General features: G+C 44.6%; 1 protein-coding gene across 2 annotated transcripts in view; it reads right to left on the reverse strand.

Moving 5' to 3' along the window:
* Positions 1-861: 861 nt before the first annotated feature.
* The window catches only part of DACH2 (dachshund family transcription factor 2), a 502,690-nt gene continuing 477,118 nt past the window's right edge, over positions 862-26,433 (reverse strand). For both annotated transcript variants that reach the window (XM_084814013.1, XM_084814012.1), the window contains 5 exons: positions 23,785-23,930; positions 19,398-19,545; positions 12,891-13,034; positions 11,288-11,353; positions 862-1,788 (listed from right to left, as the gene is read on the reverse strand). In XM_084814013.1, the coding sequence (XP_084670139.1) occupies positions 1,751-1,788; positions 11,288-11,353; positions 12,891-13,034; positions 19,398-19,545; positions 23,785-23,930 (542 nt within the window). In that variant the 3' untranslated portion in view covers positions 862-1,750. The remainder of the gene's footprint in view (positions 1,789-11,287; positions 11,354-12,890; positions 13,035-19,397; positions 19,546-23,784; positions 23,931-26,433) is intronic.

Below are 26,433 nucleotides of genomic sequence, written 5' to 3' on the forward strand. Positions count from 1 at the left end.
ACATTATTTTTAAATGTATTTTCCGCACAAAATATGCATTTTTGTACACATTGCATCCTAAAATACATACTTTTGTACACATTTCATCCTAAAATATGCATTTTTGTATCCAACTTAGTCTAAAATACACATTTTATATGCACTTTGGTATGCTTCTAGAGCTGCAAACTTGATCCAAAAATTCAAGGAAGTGCAAAAATTGAAGGCTGGCTGCATTTTGATCTGTGTTTCAATCCACAAAGTGCAAATCAGACTGGTTTGCTTTAAAATGTGGACCAAAAGAAATCCTAGATCATCCCTAAACCAGAGAACTACAAATGCTATAGAACAGAGGTGGGCAACTTCCGGAGGTCCAGGGTCCACGGGACACCCTCCTCCAAAAGAAAAGAATAAAGTGCTGAAATTGCTCGTTTGCCATCAGAATTCAGTGACTGTCCACTCCATAGCACTAGAGGGTATTACAATGGTTAAATTTAACCCCTTTGGAGCTCCGTAGTGGCCATGCAGTACTCAAAGGGCCACAAACATGCAAGCATGTTTGGCACTTTGCAAGCAAGCTAAATTTGTAAGCAAGCTAAATTTGGCAGTTTGTGTACTGTGTAGACCATTATGGACATCTTTTTTTTTTTAACTTTTTAAAAACAATTTTGGGGGGTGCAGTGGAGTCCAGAGTAGGGGCCATACGTTGCCCAAACCTGCTAAAGAAACTGTTGGCCTTATCCAACAAAAACACCTCCCCCGGGTGCACACCCGCTCACGCGCGCACACACACACACACACACGTTATGTTATGGCTCCTTCTCGTTTTGGCACCTCCCCTCTCCAAAAATATTCCTTTTAAAAAAATCAACCAACCAATTTCCAAAGTCAAACAAAAATGTTTTTAATACTGTAGTTTTTAGCAAGAACATTTTAACAAAGAATGTGTACTTTTAACTTAATATGGTACAACAGAGAAACTATACTTTAAAGTTTCCATTATCTAACATTCTACCATATATTCATCCTTCCCTCCGCTTTATTTTAAAAGACCAAAAGCCAAGCGGAACTAAAAATAAAAAAAAGCATCAATTTATAATCCCCTTATTATGCCGGCTATGGGGGGGGGGGGAGTTGAGTTCACACTCTCCAATTGGTCATCTAAGGAAGGACAATTTTTACATCATTATCATCATCATATTAAAAAATGTACATACTTTTCTCTTCAAAACGTAATATATATTGAGTTTCAGCTTCAGTAAACAAAGCTTAAATTTATATAAACACAATTGAAACAGCTCTGTGTTGAGCTGTTTCAGTGATAAAACTGGACGTGTAGAACATACAGCCAGTGAGAAATTTGCGGCTTATTAAATTCATTGTGCCATTGTTATACAGTAATAGCTAACTCCTTGGGTGGTGGTGGGGAAGTTAGTTCTTTCAGGGAATAATTCCGGTATGTGCTTAAAAATACTAAAACTTTTTTCCCCTCTCTCTCTATCCTCTGGGACCTGGAATGATCTGCTGCAACAGGTGTAGCTTGGTATGGCAAGCTGTAAGAAGTCTCCATATTTCTCAGTGACATTGCGTGGTTTTCAGTGCAGGAGCGGTACATTGCTTGAAGATTGTCCATGTTTCAATGCTGCCCATCCTGTTTGTCACACAGCACCAAAGGCATCAAAGGTTAGAAGGGACTTCGTTCATGAGCTATGTCGTCTTCAAAGAGTGATGGTTATGTTTTCCCCAGCCCCCCACTCCACATTAAGTGTCTTCAGTACATGATGGAAGGTTTGATGTATGATCTGTTTTCTGAAAAACAAAAGAACACCGTATGGTAATTCCATATTCATTATTTGCACTTCTTAAAAGCCTGAGTTTAAATCAATATTTATGAATCACACACATCTTGCAGATTCTGAGAACTATAGGCTAGAGAAGCTTTCTATATGATTCTTTGATAGGCTAGAGCTGACATTGGCAAGAGCCTTCTATAGTATACCTTGATTAGGGATGTACGGACTGTGTAAAATCTGCTCCGTCTGTGTTTCATGGATTGTCAGGTGCCTTTTGTTCTGTTGTCTGCCCACAGATGGATGCGAATATTTGTTTTTCATCGTGCAGAAAAATACGCAAATACTTATGTAAGTATTTATGCAAGTATTTACATAATTTACCTTAGTACATAATATTTAGCATATTGTCCCCATTCCATTCAACGTTTCTTCAGCAGAAACGTATGTATTTTCTTACGAATTCATATGTGTAAATTTTGGGAAAGTAAAAAAAAAAATCATCCGGAAGTTATCACCTCCATGCTGCCTGAGGAGGTCACTCTGCAGTGGATTCCACAGGTTGGATTCTTAGAAATCCAAGCTCAGTTTAGTCCGTCTTGAATTTCTCCAGCATCCCTAACCCTGATAGGCTAGTCAACTATAGGATGTCATAGGGATGGATAGGCTTACCCGTGCCCGGCTTTGTCAGGTGTTCGCCGAGCTGCTGCTGCTGCGCACTCCTGCCTGCTCTTGCTCGTGCTGCTGTGCGAGCTTTGTTGTGGCCCGGTGAGTGCCTGACAAAGCTGCGGGGCCACCCATCCTCTCTAGTGAGCTGCCATTGTGCGTAACAATGGTGGGTACTTCCAGATAGGTAACGCTGCATACTTGGCGGGTGTAAAGGGGCCACCTACGCAACATTACAGATGTGAATGCTCCATTCACGCCTGTAATGTTGCATAAATGGGGCCTTAACGGCTGCCAAGTATGCAACATTACTTATCTGGAAGCACCCGCCATTATTGTGCACAATGGCAGCTCGCTGGGGGAGGATGGGCAAGTGCTGGGTGCTCGCTGAGCTGTGGGGTTCTTGCAGATGGGATCTGTGAGCACTCCGCAGTTTGGGAAGTGGAGTCCAGGAGGGTGGGTGAGGGGGAGTCTGTCGGCTTCCATACATACCCCCGTCAGACTCTCGCAACATCCCTAGGATACCCTGACAGGCTAGAGCAGTCCTCTATAGAACAGCCAGATAGGTGAGAGCCAACATTGAAGGCTAGAGTCGTCTGTCGAATATCCTCATACGCTCGTCAAATATAGGATACTCCGATAGGTTAGAGCTGCCTTCCCCAGCCTCCGAATGTGTTCAGCTACAACTCTCACCATCCCTGGTCAGCGTGGCTGGGGATGAGGGGCGTTGTAGTCCAACACATCTGGAGAGCGCTAGGTTGAGAAAGGTTGGGCCAGTCGTGACTAACTTTCCACATTGTTTTCAGTTGGTCTACTCAATGTATGGCTAAGTCAGGATCCAGCCCAATATCTGGAATATAAATGTGAGATGTTCAGAAAGTGAACAATTTTATTACTAAACAAAATCAGTTATGATTACCATGCATCCTACCCATCTGCGAGAAGGCATACTTAAAAACATAAGACTGAATTACAAATCAGCATGGTTAGTAAATCATGGGATTGGGATTGGAAGCCATTTCTGTCACCTTTGTTTCCTACATTCCTCTTTAACGGAAAAAGCAAAGAGGCATTTATCTCTTTTCTTTAAAATACCTTTAAAAGCTGCTTTAAGCTCAAAAGACAGTGGAGAGCCAAAAGAAATGCAAATCTATATTCCTCTTAGAATAGATTTAAAGTCCAAACAGCTGCACCAGCAATGACTGATTTTAGAGACTGTCGTAAAAATGACCCACCCAACCAGCATGTGTATAATGTTGACACATCTCCCATTACTGTTTTACATATGCCAATACCAAATCTTCATAAGGAAACCTGTATTGACCAGCTAACCGACACAGATCCTTGGAGCAATAGCCAAGTTTTGCTACATTTCAATTTTGAAATGCATTTCAGCTATAATATGAGTGATTTATCATTTAACGGGAACTGTCAAAGTAAACTCCTAGATAAAACAAAAACATCTGGAACTATAAACAGCCGAGTGAGGGAGCTGAATTTTAATCCACATCCAGCATGTTCGCTCCATTACAAACAGGAAACAGCTAATTAGTAATTGAAAGTTTCATGTTTTTAAGAGGGCTCGCGCTCTCCAAACAGTGATGATCTAATATGGAGCCTGGACATAAACTTGAATAAATATCAATGACACATGAATGCCAGAGGAATGCACAGGAGTATGGGAACCTCGTCAAGGGAGCTGGAAGCACTGGATGGTGGAGGCCTCGACAGACGAGTAAAATTACCCTGATTTGGGTGTTCCCTCCATCCGCAATTTCCATCATGTGAGAGGAAGAACAGGGATGAGGCTGTTTGTCCCACCCTGTCCACTGCATCCCCAGTCGCCTTCCGTCTGTTCAGAAGGTGAACGACAGGAGTGGGGAACTTTCCCTACTCATGAAGGCTCCTGGTGCAATTTAGAACTCAAAGATCAGGGTTCTAAATTGGGCAGGGAGTCTCCATGGGTATAACCAGGTCCTCAGTGTGGAAGTAAGTACCCAACATGTAGAATGGAATGAAGCTGGGGATGGCAGAGAATTTCTCCACGAATCTCCGGGAGGCCGAATGCCAACGCATTCAGCCCCCCGAAATTGGTGGTGAAATTCTCCGCCCCCCGCCCCCCCCGGGATGGGACTTACCTCCTTCGAATGTCCCTCTCGGCGGTGGGTCCCGGCGGTGTTTCGGCGGCGTTTCGGCACGGGCGGCGGCCGGTCTTCCGACCGGCTGCCGTCGCCGCCATTACAAAGTTAAATTAACTTTAACTCGCCACCATTAAAAACAACAACAACACACACACGTGATAGGCTATGTAACGATTTACGTAGCCTATCACGGCTAGATTTCCAAAGTCAGCTGTGATAGGCTACGTAAATCGTTATGTAGCCTATCACGGGTGACTTTGAAAAAAAAAAAAGCGCATATGCAAATGGCGGCGCCCATGGGCGCCGCCATTTGCGTTCCTTATTTGGGCCCGGGTAGTCTACGTAAAGATTTACGTAGACTACGGCGAAAATAAGGGCGCTGCCATTTGCATACGGGCTTTCTTTTTTTCCCCCCAAAGTCACCCATGATAGGCTACGTAACGATTTACATAGCCTATCCCGGCTGACTTTGGAAATCTAGCCATGATAGGCTATGTAAATCGTTATGCAGCCTATCACATGTGTGTGTGTGTGTTTTAATTTACTTTTTTATTTCGCGGCCGGGGAGACGGGGCGCTCCTCCCCGGCCTGAATTTCAGCCAGGCGGGGCAGGGCGCCTCCCCCCCAGCCTGAACTTCAGGGGGAGAACCGAAGCACCTCCCCCCCCGCCACGAACCAAGCTGCAGGACCAGGTAAGGGACTTTCGTCCATCCTTAGCTGGCGACAGGGACATGAGAGAGGGACCAGCCCGTAGGCTGGGGGTGGCGACCTAGATGTCTAGACATCTCTGGACTACAACTCCCATCATCCTTGACCATTGGTGATGCTGGATGGGGATGATGGGAGTTGGAGGGCCACAGGTTCCCCATTCCTGGCCTACAGTCTCATGCCTGCTCTCCTCCTCATGTGATGGTAATTGTGTGTGTGTGTGTGTGTGTGTGTGTGAGCGAGAGAGAGAGAGAGAGAGAGAGAGAGATCTCAAATAGGGCTATAATTATCTTTAGATCCTGGTGGACAATGATAGGTGAAGGGGCGAGGTCTGCGTGGTCAGGGAGCATGCGCGTATACAAACACTCACAAGGCCCGGGATACAGGAAACAATTCACTGTTAGCAAGATAATGAGCAGATAATGGTAGGCCAATGTGTGGTGCCATTTTGGATAAATAAGCAATGGCACTCGAAGCCTGAACACTGGAAGTACATAAGAAAGTAAGAAGAGCCATGCTGGATCAGGCCAAGGGTCCATCTAGTCATCTGGTCCAGCATTCTGTTCACACAGTGGCCAACCAGCTGCCTGCGGGAAACTCACAAGCAGGACAGAAGTGCAACATCACCCTCCTGCCCATGTTGGATTACAACTCCTATCAATCCCAGCCAGCATGGCCAATGGTCAGGGATTATGACTTTTGCCTTTGTAGTCTTACGACATCTAGAGGGCGCCAAGTCTGAATTCGATGACAAAATGCCCACATGAACCAGTCCTATGTTATTATGCCATCTTAAAATCCCTCTCCCTTCCCAAATCTACCAAAATCTTTTTTTTTCCTTAGTGAAAGCTTTGTGCAAACTGGTTACGGGAGAAAAGAAGCTAGGGTCAAAAATTCATCCCACACAGAACATTCCGTACCTATCGATGTTTCCATTTTATTGCATTTTTACGGTATTACATAGTCAAGATTTTAAATAAATCTTTGGGCCATAAACGTATCCTTTTATTAAGTTTATCCCATAATCAAATATTCATTTATGTGGGCTTCATTCTATTAAAAAATGAAATTAGACAAAGGTGAGCCAAACGGTGGATTTACAGTAGTTTAAAGCATAATTTAATTCTCTAGGGATAATATTGACAATATAAAAAGGGTATAAATGATATTCCCTAACACTAAAATATGCTTATGAGCCCCCAGTGCATGATAGGCTGTTTTACAACCTATCGTGAAATGCATGACTGCCTTAATAAGCAAGACATTTAGAAAGGGGTTTTCAGACCCAGTGCATTGTGTAACATGAATAAAGATCTCACAATTTTGCCTGTGAGCCAAATCCTATGTTAATGATGGTAATTTCCCCTTTGGATGATATTTTCTTTCCTAACAGGGTAGTTATTACATAGTATAGATGTCTCCCTCTGTTCTATATTTGGTATCATGGAAGAAAAGGAGAAACAATAATTTTGGAGGTGGGAACCTTAAAGGTCTCATTTGATGTTGCACAGTGAAACTGTCCCCTGTGCCCCCACCACATGAACATGCACACTACAGAGTTTTACACATAATCACTAACATGTAGATCTTGTTCCAAGCACAGCCAGTCTATAGGCTTATAAAAGACATCTAACAAAGCTTCTCAGGGACTACACCACTTCATAATGTTGATTGAGGAGGCAGGTGTTTCTGTGTTGTAACTTTGTGTCAAAACTCAAAATCTCTTTCTGCATGTAGAGTTCTAGCAAATCAGGGAGAGAAATTCTACTAGTCCTCATGGAGGAGTTCTACTAGTTTTCATGGTGAAGCAGTCAAAACAGAGCTGGCCAATCAGAAAAATTACATAGTACAATACTGGACTGTAGTACTTCCAAATACTGTTGTGACTGACTGCTCACCCTTATAAAAGTATTTCCTTCACATGGCATGTCAGGGAGAAGAAAAAAGGGTTCCAGCATAGCTACTTCCCTAATATGCTAGTTATCCAGGGAGTATAGTTTCTGTGTGGCAGAGCATTTAATTATGTGATCGCCACTGGCATCTTGTAGTCATACAGTCTCCTGAAGATTGTGCCACAGTCCCCCCCCCCCCCCCGGAATGCGTGGATCAGCTCTTAGGCCCATGAAATATTTGATGGTTGACACAATTCTGCTTCAGATTACATAACGTAAAAATGGGAGCCCTGGAGCTTCAGCTCCTTGCAACTTCTCTGCCCTGTTCAAGGGCTGCAAAGATGCCCCCTTTTTTATTATTCTTCAGGGGGCCCTGTGAATAGGGGCAAAATGTTTGCCTATTTTACTGCTGCCACTAGCAATTTTTGAGGTGCTCTCTGCTGTTTTTACCATTTCTTTCAACTGCCTAACACAACATGAGAGTAAGGGCCGAAAGCCTTGCCCTCATTCTGATTTGGCTTCATAACGATACTGTGCAGTCAATCAGATTTGGCTACTTGATTATGTAATCACAAAGCCAATTGAGAGTGAGGGCAGAAAGCATTGCCCTCATTCTGGTTTGGCTTCAAGGTGATACCACGAAACCAAATCAGAATGGAAGCCATGTTTTCTGCCTTTACTCTGATGAAGCTGAAGGGAAAACATAGTGCTGAGGAGTGGCAGAGAGCGCAGTTGCTGCTGCCAGGACCACAAAAAGGCAGCAAAAATGGGATGAACAAAATGAGCAGAGGGAGACTCCTCCCTTAAAGACCTACCTTTGAGCTGGAACTATTCCCGTTCAGGATATTTAGCTCAGCCCTCCTTTTAGCCCCCATTGATTTCAACTGGAGAGAGTGAAATACAAGTACTGGGAGCTTGCTTTATTCTTCCATGTCAGAAAGAGCACTCATCTCCATCTGACAGTTGTTCTGGGACTGCTGAGCTGAAGGGAAGCACTCTCTAGCCTCATCCATTAGCCATGACTCCCTCTGCCTCCAGGAAGAATATCACGGCAAGGGGAAGACCAACCAGGCCCCATACATGAGCCAGAGAAGCCGTTGCAGGGAAGTTGCTTCATTATTCCTTGCCAGAAATAACCCCTATAAGAACTTTGTAATTAAGAACTAGTGCCATAGTTTGCTTTTTTCCTCTTCCTTCCCAATCCCTTTTCCTTTTGTGTTGTGCCTTTTAGATTCTAAGCCAGAGGGCAGGCCCTGTCTTACTATTAATTTTTGTAAGCCATTCTGGGAGCCCTTTTCAACTGAACAGCAAGGTAAAAATACTTTAAATAAATAACTACCAGTAAAAAAGGAAATTCCTAGGACTGAAAAATATTTAACTCTGACGGGATCACACTCCTAGAGTTTGTTGTTGCCTTGTTTGCTTAAGAACATAAGATGAGCCCTGCTGGATCAGACCAAGAACATAAGATGAGCCCTGCTGGATCTTAAGAACATAAGATGAGCCCTGCTGGATCAGACCAAGAGCCCTGCTGGATCAGACCAAGGGTCCATCTAGTCCAGCATTCTGTTCAAACAGTGGCCAGCCAACTGCCCACGGGAAACCCACAAGCAGGACACGAGTTCAACAGCACCCTCCCACCCATGTTCCCCAGTGACTAGTGTACACAGGCAGACTGTCCCTGATCCTGGAAGTCGCATAGAACCATCAGGACTAGTGGCCATTGAGATCCTTCTCCTCCAGGAATTTGCCTAACCCTCTTTTAAAGCCATCCAAATTGGTGGCCATCACTACATGTTGTGGTAGCAAATTCCATAGTTTAACTATGCACGTAAGGATGTCATATTTACTTATCTGCACGATTAAAGAATATCAACTCTTCATCTGTTTGGTTGTTGTTGTTTTTTTTTTAAGAGAAAGTTAAGGTGAAACACTTGCACTGGTGACTACTATTACTTTCCTTTCTTTACACCTACATCCTCTTACCAAATGAAATATAATATACAAAAGTTAACTAAGGTATAAACATGCAAAAGGAGAAGTCTCCCTGCGATCATAAAATGATGTTATTTTCTGTTCAGCAGTTCATGTTACTGCTGTTCATGCTAATTAATTAAAGGAGCTGTTGCAGTAATGTGCAAACAGGGAATCTGAGAAACTGAGAGGGCTTTTAGGTCTCCAAGTGAAGTTAAGTCAATCTGGGCGCGAGCAATCAAACGTAATGAAATCACATGTCAGTGCTAAGCTTGCAAAAACTGTGAAGTTTGACTGGGGAGTAAAAGGATTATAATTAGATTTCCAATAGGATAATAACTAAATGGCAGAAAGCAGTAAAGAGAAAATATTACTTTGTTAGCTAATGGCGCTGCTGTTGGGCCGCCGTTTTTATCAGCATCGCGTGTAGTTGTGCTAATTTAATTTGCTTTTATCAGCAAAAAAAATGCACCACTCGAACGGTACTTGAATGTCATTTGCAAAAATCATTGATCTGAAGGTGCACTTAATGACACCCTGTATGTTTATTTTATGGGAAACGGAGATTGGTGGATAAAAATTGGTGGATGCACCATCCTTGCGTTTGGCCCGCAAGTGAGTCACGGCAACTGAAAGACAGGAGCATTCAAATATAAATCTTTTCCTCAGCTTGACCATGCAACTGCCTGCTGGACATCCACATGACTGTTAAGGCCTTTATGCTGAGGAAGCTACAATGGTTCCCAAGAATGCATTTGGTTATGTACTTGATATGTAGGGATAAGAGGGTTCCCCTTCCTCTCCAGCCTTTATTTTTTACATGGGCTCCCTCTGCCTAGATTCTGGTTGAATTTTACACATTGGTTTTTTGGAAGCTTCTGAAAGTTCCACAAATTTCTGAACAATTTGCACAAATTATGGCCGATTTGCGGGAATGATGGCAAAATTTGCATAATGTGTGCAGAACCTCCCCCCCCCCAATTGCGTTAAAAAGTTCCTGGAGTTCAGGGAACAGCCCGCAGCTTGGCTCACAGACACCAAGTGAGTCATATACACCACAGAACTCTGTCGAGCCAGAAAAGAACCGGATTTCCCAGTGATGGACATTCCTAGTTAGAATAGCCCTGAGTATGATGCAGCAAAACCTTCAATCAAGGTCATTGTTGTTTCAGAAATTGTGTCTGAGGGACCCACAGCTGCTGACACCCCTAGGCACTGCCCTGCCATGGTGAACCCCTGTAGCCCCCTGAAAGAGAGGTTTGGCCACTCCAGTCTCCTGAGGGGGAGGGGGGCTTCCCCACAGCAGCAAGGAGGGAGCAGCCATACAACTCTGTCCCTCTATCGTTATGGTTTGAACACACTTCTATTATTTATTTATTTGTAATACTTATATACCACTTAATGTACTAAAATCTCTAAGTTAGGGCTCCCAATACGGGCACCTCCAATGATGCCCCCAAAGCTCTTTACTCCTTCCCCCTTCCACAACATTTTAATACAAAAAAAGAGAAACGTTAGGGTGCCAGGTCCTCCTTCCTTTTGCTGAACCAGCCCCTGATCAGCTCTTCAGTGGGCAGAAAGAAAGGGCAGGGGATAGGAAGGGAGAGAAAGAGCAGGACTAGGAGAGAGGAAGGGAAAGAAAGAAGGCAGCCATGTATGGAAAAGGGAGAGAAATAGCAAGGAAATAGGTTGGGGGAGAAAAATAGCAAAGCTAGAGGTTTGGAGGAAGGTGGAAATGGAAAGAGTTGCTTGCTTCCTGGCCCACTCAGTCTTCTTCCGTCCACACAGACCCTTCCCTTTAGCTCTCTCTCTTCACTCCCCACCTTGTGACTAGCCAGGCCCCCATAGCAGCCATTAGGCCACTAGCCACATCCTCCATGGGAGCCATTTTGTGGTGGTGCTCACAGTAGTTTGTGTCCACGGGTCCAAAAAGGTTGGGGACCCCTGCTCTAAGTGGTTCCCATACTAAAAACAGTAAGAATCACAGTTCAAAATTCATTATCTAATACTATACTAAAACATTTCAGCTTTCAACAACAATGTAAAAAGAAACAATAGGAAGCAAATCTTGAACACAGCACTGTACTTAATTGGCACACCACATATGAAATCAGTAATACTCCGTAAGACACCGTACCTTGCATTGCCGCGCTATCATGTTGGGTTCCATTGTGTTCAACTTCCATGTCTGGAATTCCAGCATCTGCAAGGCACAACATTTATGTAACTGCCTCCTCCAGCTGCAACATCTGAAGACAAATCTGCACAGGACTGACTAATATTTAATAGGTTATTATATTTATATCCCATTTTTCCTCCAAGAACCTCGAGGCTTCACATATGTTTCCCTCTCCCCATTTTATCCTCACAACAACCCTATCCAAGGTGTGGAACCCCATCCCCAAATAGGTTCAGCACCTTGGATAGCTCCTCGAGAGTTCTGTCTGGTTCTGACTAAAACCCAGAGTGGATTCACAGCCTCACCAAAATCGGAGCCACCAACCTCCACTGGTCCAGGCCCATAGAACCCTAATCTGCAGAAAATGGACATGTGCTAATTCATACCTATACATGCAAATTTAAAAAGAAATGCTAGGGTTTATTTAAATCTCACAGAAGGCAAAGCCAGCCAATTAACTTCCCATCCAAATCACACCAAATAAAATATTGTTCTTCATTAATTTGCTACCCCCGCTCCAGATCATTCCAAATCGGTAGTTACTCTGCAGTTACAAGTCATTTGCAACAGCTGTAAACAGGTGTGGAAAAGTGCAGAAAGATGAGTGGCTGTTAAGTTTTCCCACAAGCCCTTCCACACAGAGCCAATGTGGTGTAGTATTGGACCGGGACCCAGGAGATATGGGTTCTTAGTCCCCCGCCCCCAGCCATGAAGCCCAATGGGTGACTACGGGCCAGTGACTGACTTTCAGCCTAACCTACCTCACAGCTTTGTTGTGAGGATAAAATGGAGAGGAGGAGCATTATGTAAGCTGTCTTCGGTTCCTTGCGAGAAGAAAAAAGGCGGGATATAAATGTAAGAATGAATGAATGAATAAACAAACAAATACATAAATTGGTCCCCTGGGACCAGTGGAAGCGTTCCCCCCTGACCCCCAAGCTTGACTGCCATGCAGTAGCGTGGGATGTGGTGTGTGTGTGCATATGTGTGTGTGTGTGTGTGTGTGTGCGTGTCAGGAAGGGAGCATTAACCCTGCCTTTCCCAGCTACGATCCCTCCTTGAAAGTTGCAACCTGTATGGCAATTAAGCTGAGGGGGGAAAACACTTTCTATGGGCACCAGTGGGCAACTGGGGCTCTGGGGGAAAAGATCTTGGGACCCTGGTAAATTGATTTGGGACCAGGGCCCCATGAATTGTTATATTGTGGTTTTAATGCTTTCATATTTTATAGTGTTTTATTCTGCGCTTTTGGGGTTTAATTCTTGAGAACCACCCAGAGAGCTTGGGCTATTGGGCGGTATAGAAATGAAATGAATGAATGAATGAATGAATAAATGAATTAATAAACAAACCCAAGCCTAGCAACACCCCTGCATGCAAATTCCACCCCATGGGTGGGCCTCCCTTCCCACTGGCCAAGTGGAACTTAAGATGCTAGGTGTAGATTGTACCCTGAATGAATGAATGAATGAATGAATGAATGAATGAATGAATGATTTAAAAAATGCCACACCAAAGTCCAATTCAACAGTGAAGCAACCACGAAGTCCAACGAAGTTACCATTTAGCATCCTGAGACCATCGCCTGACGTAGCCTGTTTAAGTGCCTGCTCCACTTGTTCTCTCCTCTTCGATTCAAACTCAAGAGCTTCTTGCAATTTCCTCTTGGCTTTCTTCTCTTTCTTCAAGCGCTTTTGAATCGTTGCTGAAAGATGGAAATATCCAATTATGAAAAAGCCATTAGTGGGAGCTTCCTCAGGATTATAAAACATAAGACACTTCTCTGTTGACAGTCAAGTTCTGCTTTTCGGTATAGAAGACCATTATGTTCTCTTCCACCATACGCACGTTCCGGAAACTCCATAATGTTGATTCTGTGGCTATGCACTTTAGCACTGAAAACATTTCAATTAATCAATTAAGTGATGATCAATATTTCTGTCCCGCCCTTCCATGAATCATGACCAATGTGGCTGACAATAATAATAAATACCAAAAAAAATGACAATCCAAATAATTAAAAACAGAATTCTGAATTTCAGATTTATTTCCATTTGACAATTGTCCACATACCCTCAGTTTTTCTATTTTAGTTTGCAAAACCCAGATATCTGATGTTTTGTTTTATCAACCCACCCCCTGCCGAGTTTCAGTGCTGTGATGTCGAGTCTTCCCACAAAATTGAATTTCATCCCCTGAATGTTATCTACGAATATCCCACTCTGTTACCCAAACTGGACATTTAGGCTAGATAGCATCACCGATGCAATGAATATGGACTTGAGCACACTCCGGGAGAGAGCGCAGGACAGGAAGGCCTGGCGTGCTATTATGGTCCATGGGGTCACGAAGAGTCGGACATGACTGAATGACTGAACAACAACAACAACAACAACCTATACACACACACTTACCTAGGAGTAAGTCCCATCAAATTCAGTGGAACTTACTTCACAGTGCAGTAAAATGTGAGTTTTACATCACATCGGCATGTAGGTCAGGGATATTCTCTTCTTTAACTCTAAATTTTTATTTTATGCTTCGTATTATTATTTAGTTCTGGCCTATCAATAATGGAGGAGCAGATTTTACATAAATTGTGGAATGATTATTTGCATGGATTTGTATGTGCAAATAAAACTAAAATTCCAATAATAAATACTATTTACCAGTTCCATCCTTACTGTTAAATTGAATGTTGGAGCGATTAAGGGCACAATCTTATGGCTGCTAGATAGTGGCTAGATGGCCATAGGATTGGTTGGTTTCCGGGAAATGACCTTGGAGCCCGCGCTCTGAGGTCGGTTACTGGAGAACTGCCTCCCTGCCCCCTCCTCCACCACCTCGTACACGGCACAGATCATCCCAGGGCTCCATGCTCATAAGAGCAATGCGGAACGGGGCAAAGGGGGTGAGGAGGGGCGGGGAGTGCAGAAGTGCTGGTACAATGCTCCTATGCATTGTCCAGCCTCCCCACCCCACACTCTGACGTCCCGTGGCTAGAAAGCCAGTATCGGCCATCTAGCCATGAATGCAGGGCAGCTGGAGTGTGGAAGAGAAGTTCCCCTCCATGGTCCTCCCACGTGCATTGGATAGGTGGTCACCTCTGAGTTCGGAGGTGGCCACCTATCCTGATAGAATGTCAGGATAGAAACTGAGCCCATAGAGCCCCAGAGCAGTTCTGATTCTGAGGAGGAACAGCAATCCATGGGAGAGGAGGCAGCTCATCCCTCACAGGCACAGCAGCTGGCAGAGATTCTTCCTGCCGGCATTCCTGAGATAGATAGTGATCCTAGCAGTGAGAAAGTGCGGGAACGAGGCTTGCTAGATGCTTGACGCAGATGCAGGGAGCGACGTGCAATGGAGGGCGTAGAAAGGAGGCATAGCGCCCATTTGGCATGCAAGCAATGGCTGCCTCCCATGGACCCAAGGGAGAGAGGGAGGATCTCTCCCTAGCCCATAAGTTCTGGGTCTTCAAGTGACTCTCTTTCAAACCGGGATCAACTGCCTAGTTGAAGCTTAGGCCACTCTGCTGTTCCTTGCTTTAGTCGCTGGTGATTAGCATCCGAAAGACTCATTAAGCTGTAAAAGGATTAAAGCTTTGAAAAGAATCCTTTCGGCTGTGTCTTGAGTTGGCTATTGGAGTCTACTGAAAGAGGCCGCCAGGGCGCTCTTCACACAGAATTGCTCCCGAAGCATCTAGCTGTACAGATTTTGTTAAATCTGTTCTGTCTGTGTTTCACAGATTGTCAGGTGTCTTTCGTTCTATCAACCAGTCATGGACTTAATCAGACGGGTTTTTTTTAAAAAAACAGAATTTTGTTCTACTTGAACTAATGTGCACTTGCAGTAATTCACATTAACTTTTTAAAAACTAATGCAGATTTGCACAAGTGTGCATTAGTGCTAATGTGCACTTGTGCTTCTGCGAATTAGTGCAAATCTCCAAACCCACCCCAAAGTGAAAAACTGCAAGTCCATGTGACTCTGAAAAACCTGGTCCTCTGGTAAATGGATGTGAACACGAATCTGTGGCATATACTGGCTATAAGACCTTGAATAAAGATGGTTGCCCGAGTCCAGGGATTTCTTCTGGAGCTGTAATGTGAGCACATGTGATTTCACTGTGCCCTGATCATTTCAGTAGTGGAAGCAGATCTGTGCTTACAGATCTGACCCCACTAGTAGTAGAATTAATATGTAAATGCTCCATGTGACCATGGGACAGGCATCGGGTTCTGGATCAAAGCAAGTACAGTGCGTGTACAGTCCCCTAACTTACTGGTGTTGGGGGACTTCAACGTACATTCGGAGGCCATCCTCACAGGAGCACCTCGGGACTTCATGGAGACCATGGCCTCCTGGGAGCTGCACCATATTCTAACTGGGCCCACCCATGTAGCCGGTCATGCACTAGACCTTGTGTTTGTTTCTGGAGAAGTGGGGAGTGATCTGGAAGTCGGGGGTATATCCACCACCCCCTTGTCATGGTCAGATCACTATCTGGTGACGTTGGACTTCTCGGTTCCACAACCCCTCCGCAGGGGTGGAGGTCCCATTAAAATGGTCCGCCCCAGGCGTTTTATGGATCCAAATGGATTCCTGAACGCGCTTGGGGATTCTCTGGGGCATGCCAACGGCCACTCGGTCGAGACCCTGGTGGGTGGCTGGAATGCCGCAATCACTGGGGCATTAGATCGGGTGGCTCCGAAACGCCCTCTCCCCCTGAACAGGGCTCGGACTGCACCATGGTTCAATCCGCGGTTACGAGCTCTGAAACAGGAGGTGAGACGGCTAGAGCGCCGGTGGCGGAAGTCTCGCTCCAAAGATGATCAGACACGGGCTAGAGCTATATCTTCAGCCTATCACGTGGCGGTGAAGGCAGCAAAAAAGGAATATTATGCTGCCTCCATCGCGTCTGCAGAGTGCTGCCCCAGGAGGCTGTTCCAAGTGGTCCGGAGCCTGGTCGGTCCTGTGGCTCCGGAACCACTGGAGCATTCTAAGGCCTCCTGTGAGGCTTTGGCAAGGCACTTTGCAGATAAAATTGATCAGATTAGGTGTGTTACTCTGCACGCTGTGGATACAGTTAGTGAGCAAGAGGCGGCCTGTGGCAAACCGGTTTTGTGGGATCGGTTCCAGCTTCTTCCTCCTGATGAAGTGGACAAGGTGCTTTCATCTGTAAGGCCAACCACCTGCTTACTTGATCCTTGCCCATCTTGGCTCATTATGAGCTGCAGAGAGAGACTGGGTGAGGGGATCAAGGCGGTGGTGAACGCCTCCCTTGAGGAGGGAGTGATGCCATCAGCCCTCAAGGAGGCAGTGATAAGACCGCTCTTAAAGAAGCCCTCCTTGGATCCTCAAGTTCTGAACAACTTTCGCCCAGTCTCAAATCTGCCATTTTTGGGCAAGGTGATTGAGCGGGTGGTGGCGGTGCAGTTGAAGGCACACTTGGAAGAAACTGATTATCTAGACCCATTTCAGTCGGGCTTCAGGCCTGGGCATGGGACAGAAACGGCCTTGGTCGCCTTGGTGGATGATATGAGGAGGGCTCTGGATAGGGGTGAATGTTCCTTCCTTGTTCTCCTCGACCTCTCAGCGGCTTTTGATACCGTTGACCACGGTATCCTCCTGGACCGCCTGGAGGGGTTGGGCATTGGAAACACTGTATTGCGGTGGTTCCAGTCCTTCCTCTCTGGCAGGTACCAGAGGGTAGCACTGGGAGAGGAGGTTTCGGACCCGTGGCCACTCACTTGTGGGGTGCCACAGGGTTCCATCCTCTCCCCGATGCTATTTAACATCTATGTGAAGCCACTGGGGGCTATCATCAGGAGGTTTGGGGTGCAGTGTCATCAATATGCGGATGACACTCAGCTCTACCTCTCATTCAAATCTTCACCAAGGTTGGCCGTAGAATCCCTGTCCAAATGTCTGGAGACGGTGAGTGGCTGGATGGGGAGGAATAAGCTGAAGCTCAACCCTGACAAGACCGAGGTACTTTTGGTGGGAGACAAGAGGAGGCTGGGGGATGTTGACCTGGTGTTGAATGGGGTACAGCTACCCTTGAAAGACCAGGTCCGCAGCCTGGGGGTCATTTTGGACTCCCAGCTGTCCATGGAGGCTCAGGTGTCAGCTGTGAGCCGGACAGCGCTGTATCAACTCCATCTGATACGGCGGCTGCGCCCCTACCTTCCCGACCATCTGCTCCCATCGGTAGTACATGCCCTGGTCTCCTCTCGTTTAGACTACTGTAATGCGCTCTACGTGGGGTTACCCTTGAAGACGGTTCGGAAACTGCAGCTGGTACAGAACGCGGCGGCTCGCCTGATTAAAGGCAGCCGCCGGCGAGATCACATCACTCCAGTGCTGAAGGAGTTGCACTGGTTACCAGTTGTTTTCCGGGCCAAATTCAAGGTGTTGGTTTTGACCTTTAAAACCCTATATGGTTCCGGCCCAGCCTATCTTAAGGAGCGCCTCCAGCAACACCAGACAGGCCGCTTAACAAGATCAGCCTCGGATGGCCTTCTCTCTGTCCCATCAGCCAGGACAGCTAGACTAGTGGGGACGAGGGAGAGGGCCTTCTCTGTGGTGGCCCCCACTCTGTGGAACTCCCTCCCTAGGGAACTCCGTCATGCCCCCTCTTTAATGAGCTTCCGTCGTGCATTAAAAACATGGTTGTTCAGGCAGGCATTTGGGGTGGGTTAGGGTATTTTTTTAAAAAAAAAATTATGGTAAAATTTTACTGTTTTAAATTGTTTATGGTGTGTTGTACATCGCCCAGAGTGGCTGGGTGACCAGTCAGATGGGCGATTAATAAATTTAATAAAATAAATAAATAAATAAATAAGTACAGTATCTAGATCATAAAAGGAGACAGGTCCACTCTATTCTGCAATGGTTGGGCTACATCTGGACAGCTCAAAGAAGGATGTCGATCAATGAGCATGTCCAGAGGACGTCAGCCAGGATGGTGAAGGGTATGGAAACCAAGCCCTGTGAAGAATGGTTGGAAAAGCTGGGTAAGTTTAGCCTAGAAAAGAGGAGGTTAAGCGAAGTCAGGACAGTCTTCCTGTATCTGAAGGGCTGTAATGCAGAAGATGGAGTAGACTTGTTCTCTGTTGCCCCAGGGGGCAAGGCTGGAACGATGGTAAGGGACAGAACAGAAGAGGCAACGCCACTGTGGTACGGTCACCACTTGCACGTTTCTAAAAAAGGGGAAACGTGTCACCCCAAAGGAGGGCAAAAGAGGATGCATAAAATGTGCACGTGCTAATTTATATGTATAGATGATGCATATACACACACACACACACACACTTACTCGAAGCCCATCTCACCAGGGTGGGGAAGGCTGTGTGTCTCCTCAGTCAGCTGCCCAGGTGCTGACTGCAGATGGGCAACTTCAAGGTCCCCGATGCTCTCCCTCCTTCTGCGTCTTTATCTTTGAAACAGACTCGGACTGGGCAGCCCTTCAAACAGAGCGCGCCTTTAAATAGAGGTCTGTCCTCTGACAGCCCTTCAAACAGAGGATGATCCCCTGGAAAGTAGGACACATGGCCACCCTACATGGTGATGCAGAAGAAGCAGGTTTCGATGATTTTTGTTTATTTGTATTTGTTTTGCATTCATGCCCTGCCTCTTTTTCCTCTTGCAAGGAACCCAAGGCGGCTTACATAGCCCTCCTCCTCCGCCTCCTCCTCCCCGTTTTATCCTCAGAAAACAGGATAAGTTACCCAGTGAATTTCATGGCTGAGTGGGGACTAGAACCCGGATCTCCTACCTCCCAGTCCACCATTCTAACAACACCACACTGACTCACAATGAAAAGAGAGTTGGCTTACAACAGGGGTAGGCTCTCTGGTACCCTCCAGATGTTTTGGACTACACCTCCCATCATCCCTTACCATTGGACATGCTGGCTGAGGCTGATAGGAGTTATAATCCAGAATATCTGGAGGGCACCAGGTTGCTTACCAGGGGATTAGTGAGTAAGAAGTGGGAACCATCGGGAGCAGCATGCAAGAAGAAACTAGTGTTCGTCTGTGTGTGTCCCCACACTCTTTCAGCTTACCTCGGCTTTGAAGCTCAACTGTGAGTTGCCTTTCCAGACTCTCCCTCAGTTCTCTCTCCCTGCACAGTTCCATCTTCAGCTCCTTCTTCTCCTGCTGGATCTGTTTTTCCTGCACTCGGGCGTTATCTACAGCGACTTTCAGCAACCCCTGTAAAAACAGGCACAGACAAACACCCTTCTCAAAAGAGCATCACTTTAATGGACCAGAGAGCTAGAATAAGAGAGAAGTAACTTAAGGATGCTACAAAATAAAAGACCTTGAGATAACAAGTCCAGGAAAGGGAATGATGGATGTTGCTTTATTTTTTGCCTTGTTCACCACTCTGGTGCATGCCCTAGTTGGTCTTACCACTGGAAAAGCAAAACATTGACTTCTAGGATGACAGACAACCACGTAAAGCAGCATTCCTGAACCTGATGCCCCCCAGATGTGTTGGACTACAACTCCCATCATTCCAAGCCAGCAGGGCTGTGCTGGTGTAAAGAGTCTATGTCTCACACACCCTACACAGACGCCCAATATCACCACTCAGAAAATGCCATGGGGCTGGAAATTGACAGGAACATTCATGTAACTGTGGAAATATGTATCTGGGGACCAGGTTGGGGGAGGGCAGATTCAACATGGAAGCTCCAGTCTTGCATTAATTACAGCTTCCATATTCATCTTGAAAACACTGATCAGCTATCTCCAAATGAAATCCTTGGGGGAGATTTTGAAGGTGGGGAAAGTCCATGTGTGTGCAGGAATTCCCTTGGATTGGGGCATTAAAATATAACTGAACTGTAAAATTTTTACATTAGTAGAAATGTCCTTGTTAAAATGTATTAATCAAGGAAGAGGTCAGAGGATGAGCCATAAATAGGCAGGCATATATTTTTGTTTATAAACCATTTATACATTCCTAGTTTATAAATAGGCAAGCATCCGTTTGTTTGTTTATTTAAAACATTTCTTGCAAGCTTTTGACCATAAGATCACCAAGGTGGCTTACAAAACAAATAACAGGTTGGATCCAGACTTAATAATGCTCAGAGCAGATCGACTGGAATCAGTGGATTTCAGTGGGCCTACTTTAAGCATGACTAAATCTGAAAATGTTGTATTATTTTAATGACAACATTGTATTATGGACTGTGCTTTATTGCTGTGTTGTACCTCACTTTTGGATTATTTTATAATGGAGAGTGGGTAAGAAATGTCTTAAATAAATAAATAATAAATTAAAAAGAATAATGCTTAAAATTTCAGTGCAATCCATAGCCTTAAAGCCCAATAGACAAAAATCAATGTTGAGACAAATACTCCCCAATGTCTGGGAAAGGAGAAAAGGCAAAGGCACCTGGTGAACTAAGAAAAGGCAAAGGCATGTGGTGAACTAAAGTTCTATTGTAGTTCTCATGCTTTTGGAAAAGGTTGCACGAATTCCTGCACAGGATTTTGCGCAGGCAGAATAAGATCATTGGATCAACAGCGCAATCCTATATATCCCTACTTAGAAGTAGGGATATCAGAGAAATCCATCTAGGGGGTGAAGTTCGATGGGTTTTCCTAGGTTCCACCCCCTGGACTTCGTTCTGGTTCCTTCTGAGAAACTTGACTCAGTCTGCAGCAAGTCAGGCCAGTTTGTGGATTTCCTGGGCATTTTGTGCATTTCCCCCCAGGTTCTAGATTTTGTGCAAATTTCTGGGAAATTTGCACAAATTATCACCAAATTTGCACAAATTCAGCCATAAGTTGTGCAAATTGCTCAGAAATTTGTGCAAATAGTGGAACCTGCATGAAAAAAATGCAAAAAAAGTTCCCGCAGTTTGAGGAAAAGCCCACAGCTTGGCTCACAAATGCAGATCAAGTCGTACATGCCATGGAACTCTGTCAAGTAAAAAAAGAACTGGACTTCCCAGTGACAGACATCTCTACTCAGAAGCCCCACTGAGTTCATTGGGATTTACTCCCAGGTAAGTGAGTATAGGATTGCAGTCTTAGTTCCACTTTTCTTGATTGGTATTCTAGTGCAAAGTGTAAAACAGGCGTTCCACAAGAGACTTACTTACCTCCACCATGTAGAATAGAACCTCTGGATCCTGTTCCAAAAGCTTATTGGCACTGGTAGATTTTTCTAATGTGCTTTACCAACAGTAGAGTCCTATGCATTTTTACTTGAACAAACGTCCCATTGTGTTCAGTTGTACTTGCTCCTTAGTAAGTGTGGTTAGGATAGATAGCAGCCTAAGTCAGCCAGTACCCCCTCACACACAAACACAGAAGTAGCCAATTTATTGTGTAAATATCATACGTGTAAGTATAAGTGTAAGTATCGTGTAAGTATCGTAATGTAATTGTATTACATTAGGCCAATCAGCAAAATTCAGAGCAAGTTATGGGTATCTAAATACCATTGTTTTAACTATAAGTATTGTGTGATTTTCAAAGTCACACCCAGTTTCCTTTGACTGCATCCAATGCACAGTTCAAATGGGGAAACACTCAGGTAGATGTATAACATTCTGAGAGACAGCAATAATAAGAATTTCACACAGCACTGGGTGTACCATAAACAGATTTGGAAACTACTCTCTGTCAAAAAGGCATATTATTTTTATTACTACCAGGAAACAGGCAATACAGGTGGTTTTACATGATTGTTCTTTCTCCTACCATGAAGAGTGTTTTTTGGGGGAGGGGGGGGACCATTAGCCCCAAATGAACTGCGGAAAATATATGCACACAAATGGGAATTCTGCACATGTTTCTCAGGGCGGGAAAAATTATTTATTTATTCCATTTCTATACCAGCCATTAGCTGAAGCTCTCTGGGCAGTTCACAAAATAGAACTTAAAAACATAAAATACAATAACGTAGTAAAACATAACATAAAACCTATGAGTTTAAAACAGAATAAAAACAAAGCAGGAACCAAGATAAAAGCCAGCAGGGGGAAATAATCACTTGAATATAACCTGTGATCATCTGTTACGGGGGAGGAAGGAGAGAGAAGGGGGACAGATTCAATATTCCCTGCTCTACCTCTGAGCAGTGTTTGATGGAAATGGTATAAAAACCAAATTGGTTCAGGGGTGAGCTTGACTAGACTTCCCCATGGCTACTCAGGAACCTGACTACCACCCTGGCTCCTGGAACAGAGTTTTCAGCAGAGCTGTGCCCAAATGGCCTCTTGAAATTCTCCACTCTAATTGTGGGCAGAGAAATTAGGGGAACAATTTCACCAATTTCTCCAAGGAGATGAGAAATTCTCCACAGTTCCTCACAGGTAGAACTCACCATTTCCGGGGGTGTAGCACAGCATCTTTCTTTTGTTTGTAAGGGTTTTTTTTTTTTGGTGCTGTCACTGCAAGTGGCAACAGCATCAGCTGTGTTGGAAGGCTGGTCCCCATTTTGCATCCAGCGCCAGGGAAGAGGTGGAGCTAGTGCTGTGCTTAAATCTGTCACAGTTTCCTGAAAGTTTTCTTTTTCTTTTATTCTTTTTTTATTTATTACATTTATATCCCACCTTTTTTCCTGTTTAAGGAACCCAAGGTGGCATACTTTATCCTCCTCCTCTCCATTTTAGCCTCACAACAACAACCCTGTGAGGTAGGTTGGGCTGAGAGTCTGTGATTGGCCCAAAGTCACCCAGTGAACTTCCATGGCTGAGTGGGGACTAGAACCCGGATCTCCCGGCTCCCCGTCCAATGCTCTAGCCACTACTCCACACTGTCTCTTCTTCCCCCAAGGAAGTGTCTTCCATTATTCTGCCTCATTCTCAGGGTGGTTTATAATGTAGTTTAGTGGTGTTTTTGAGCTTACCTAATCACTGCCAAGGCTGCTGTGTCTGTGTTTTCTTTCTCTTACACATCTCTCCCTTGTTCTGCAGCCTCCCAGGCTGCCTGCGCTTCCTGATTTGAAAAAGCCCTATAGGAGAAATTACCTCATGATGTCTTCCCCTGTGCCTGAACTGAAGTGTGGGAAGCTGAGGAGGCTACAGGCTGCCAGAGAGATGACTGTACAACAAAGAACAAGATACTCATGCATACTCCTCAGATACCTCCTAAGTAGTGTAAGCACAAGAAACCTGAACCCAGTGATGCAAATGTCTATGACATTTTCTTCAATTTTGAATTTCTTTTAGAAAGCAATTTCTTTTCTATCAAATTGAATGAGAATAGTAAAAAAAAATTGGGAGAATTTTTCAGCACAGCACTAGTTTTCAGCCCCAGCGAACAATCTTCACAGGAGTGTTTTCTTCTTCTGGATACAGGGGGCACCTGGTTTTGTGATGCATACAAAGATCGGCTGTGTAAGTAGGTCTAAGTCATTCAGGTCTCTGTCACCTTCATGCACCTGGCAAACTTAAAGCGGGGACATAAATCACTGGAGTATTTTACCTGTATATTGGTTAATAGAGTTTCTACTGATGACAATCCATCTGCAAAGAGAAAAGGCGCAGGAAAACCAGGGGGCAAAGTCTGTCCAGCCAGTTGGACCTTTTCTAGGGTTGGCTTCATGATTGGGATGGCAATCTGTACCTCTTCTGTAAAGACAAGACAGGGAAGAAACATATTACAGCGAACCAGCATCTTATAACTTGGGGAACAACTAAGGATGGATTCAAGTGAACATTTATCAGAGGAAGAACATAAGAAGAGCCCTGCTGGATCGGAGCATGGGCTGATCTCGACCAGTATTCTGTTACCTCATTGGCCAACCAGATGCCAATGGGAAGCCCACAAGCAGGACATGAGCTCAATAGCACCCTCCCACTGGTGTTCCCTAGCAACTAGTATTCAGAGGCATCTGACAGGCCCCATTATTGCAGGCTTTTAAGAAGGCCATGAAAATGTACTACTTTACTCTGGCCTTTCCCTGATTATGTTTGGCAGAATGGGCTGTCTGTTTTAAGTTTTATTTTATGCTGGTCTGGTGTTTCTTGATTTTTGGAACATTTGCTGCCGTTGCTGTTTTTATGGTGTTTTTGTCATTTTTAATGCCACATCGGTTTTTATTATGCGTTTTATTTTTGTTCCCCACCTTGGGAGGGCTCCTGCCCTGAAAGGACAAGAAATATTTCTAAAGAAACAAAGAAACAAATATAGCCATCAGGACTAGTAGCCACTGTTAGCCTTCTCCTCCATGAATTTATCCAATCCCCTTTTAAAGCCATCCAAGTTGGAAGTGAATTGCATAGTTCCATGTGCTGTGTGAAGAATGTGTTTATCCATCCTGAATCTCCCACTAATCAGCTTCATGGGATGAGCCCATTGGCTTCTAGTATTATCAGAGAAGGAGAAAAACATCTCCCTATCCACTTTCTCTACACCATGCATAATTTTGTATACCTCTATCGTGTCCCCCTGCTACCTTGAACTCTATTTGGTTTTCTTTCTTTTTTTAAGCAAAAAGCCCCAAATGTAACTTTTCCTCATGCAAGAATTACTCCAGGTCCTTGGTCATTTTGGTTGTCCTTTTCTGCACCTTCTGCAGCCCTACAATGTTCTTTTGCAGGTTCAGTGAAGTGTAGAACTTCACGCAGTATTACAAGCGTAGCTGCATCACAAATTTCTATAAAGGTGTCATGATATTGGCAGTTTCATCTTTGTTCTTTCTGCTGAACTTGGACACGACAGCCCTTCACATAAAGAGACCACTTTAAATTTTGCCCCTGAAAATTCTGAATGGTCCCCCACAAATTGTTGAAATACACACCCTGCCCCTGGTCAAACTTCACAGCAAATGCAGCCGTGAAATTAGTGGGGACAATTTCCACCCAGTCTCAGCAGTGGGTGTAGCAGGTCCCAGGTTTGATTCTTTAGCTCTCTCATTGAAGCCCTGTGGGTAGCAGGGTTTCTTTCTTTCTTTCTTTCTTTCTTTCTTTCTTTCTTTCTTTCTTTCTTTCTCTTTCTTTCTTTCTTTCTTTCTTTCTTTCAAGCATTTTAACCACACTCTTCATTTGAAACCAACCAACCAATCCAGAGTGGCTTACAAAGATTAATAATAAGACAGCCCCTGCCCTCAGGCTTACAATCTAAAAGACACAGCACAAAAGGAAAAGGGGCTGGGAGAGAGAAGGAAAAAGCAAGCTGAAGCAGGAGTTCTTGGCCACAAAGGTCTTAGGTGTTCTTTCTGGCAGGGAAGAGCAAAGTAAACTCCCTGCAGCTGTTCCTCATCTAGCTGATGTAATGAACTCTGCTGCTAGACAGAATGGATTGTACTGGGCTGAATGGTTTGGTGTTCTGTCTTGACATAAGACAGCTTCCTACAGGATGCTGAACTGTGCAACCATTACTAATTTCTAGCCTTGCACAATGTACACAGTCCTGAATTAACTACATTTTTGGTACACGATCTTTGACTACCAAAAAGAGGATGAAATACAGTAAGAATTAAACTCACCCTTCCAAAAAGAGCAACAGAGGAAAAATCAAAATAAAAAATTAATTTCTTTTAATTCATCAGCAAGCAGCAACAAATGTGACCAACAGGAAGTGAGAATAATGTGGAACGCAGTAGAGTGGGGTTTCTTTTTTTACACAGTTTTTGTTTTATATCCCAAGGGCCAGTGGTTGCTACTGTATTTTAAACATTACAGGATTACAGCTAATATTCTACCTTTCATCAACATGGAATTACTTTTCATCATCATCATTCCATTTGTCCCACCATTTTTTTAATACAAAGAAGTCCCAGAGTCAAGAAATTTATCACGTTTCTTTCCTTCCTTTAATAGTTTCTTTCCGAGACTGCAGGATAACTTCCGTTGGGTTGGGGGAACAGCTGGCTGGCGATTTTGGAGCAAAGAAACGTATGGAATGCATCACTGCAAGATGTGGTGCCTGCTAAGTTAGAAGGCTTTACAATGGCACTTGACAAATTCACAGAGGGCAGGTCGATCAATAGGTAGGAGCCAAGGTACAGGGAATCTCTATGTTCAGGGGCAGTTTATCTATGAATGCCTGTGTGGTGTAGTGGTTAGGGTGCTGCACTGGGACTCAGGAGACCTGGGTTCTAGTCCCCATTCGGCCATGAAGCTCACTGAG

Source organism: Heloderma suspectum, chromosome 9, assembly GCF_057233095.1.
Source record: "Heloderma suspectum isolate Gila_16-S chromosome 9, 16-S_ref, whole genome shotgun sequence".
NCBI lineage: Eukaryota > Metazoa > Chordata > Lepidosauria > Squamata > Helodermatidae > Heloderma > Heloderma suspectum.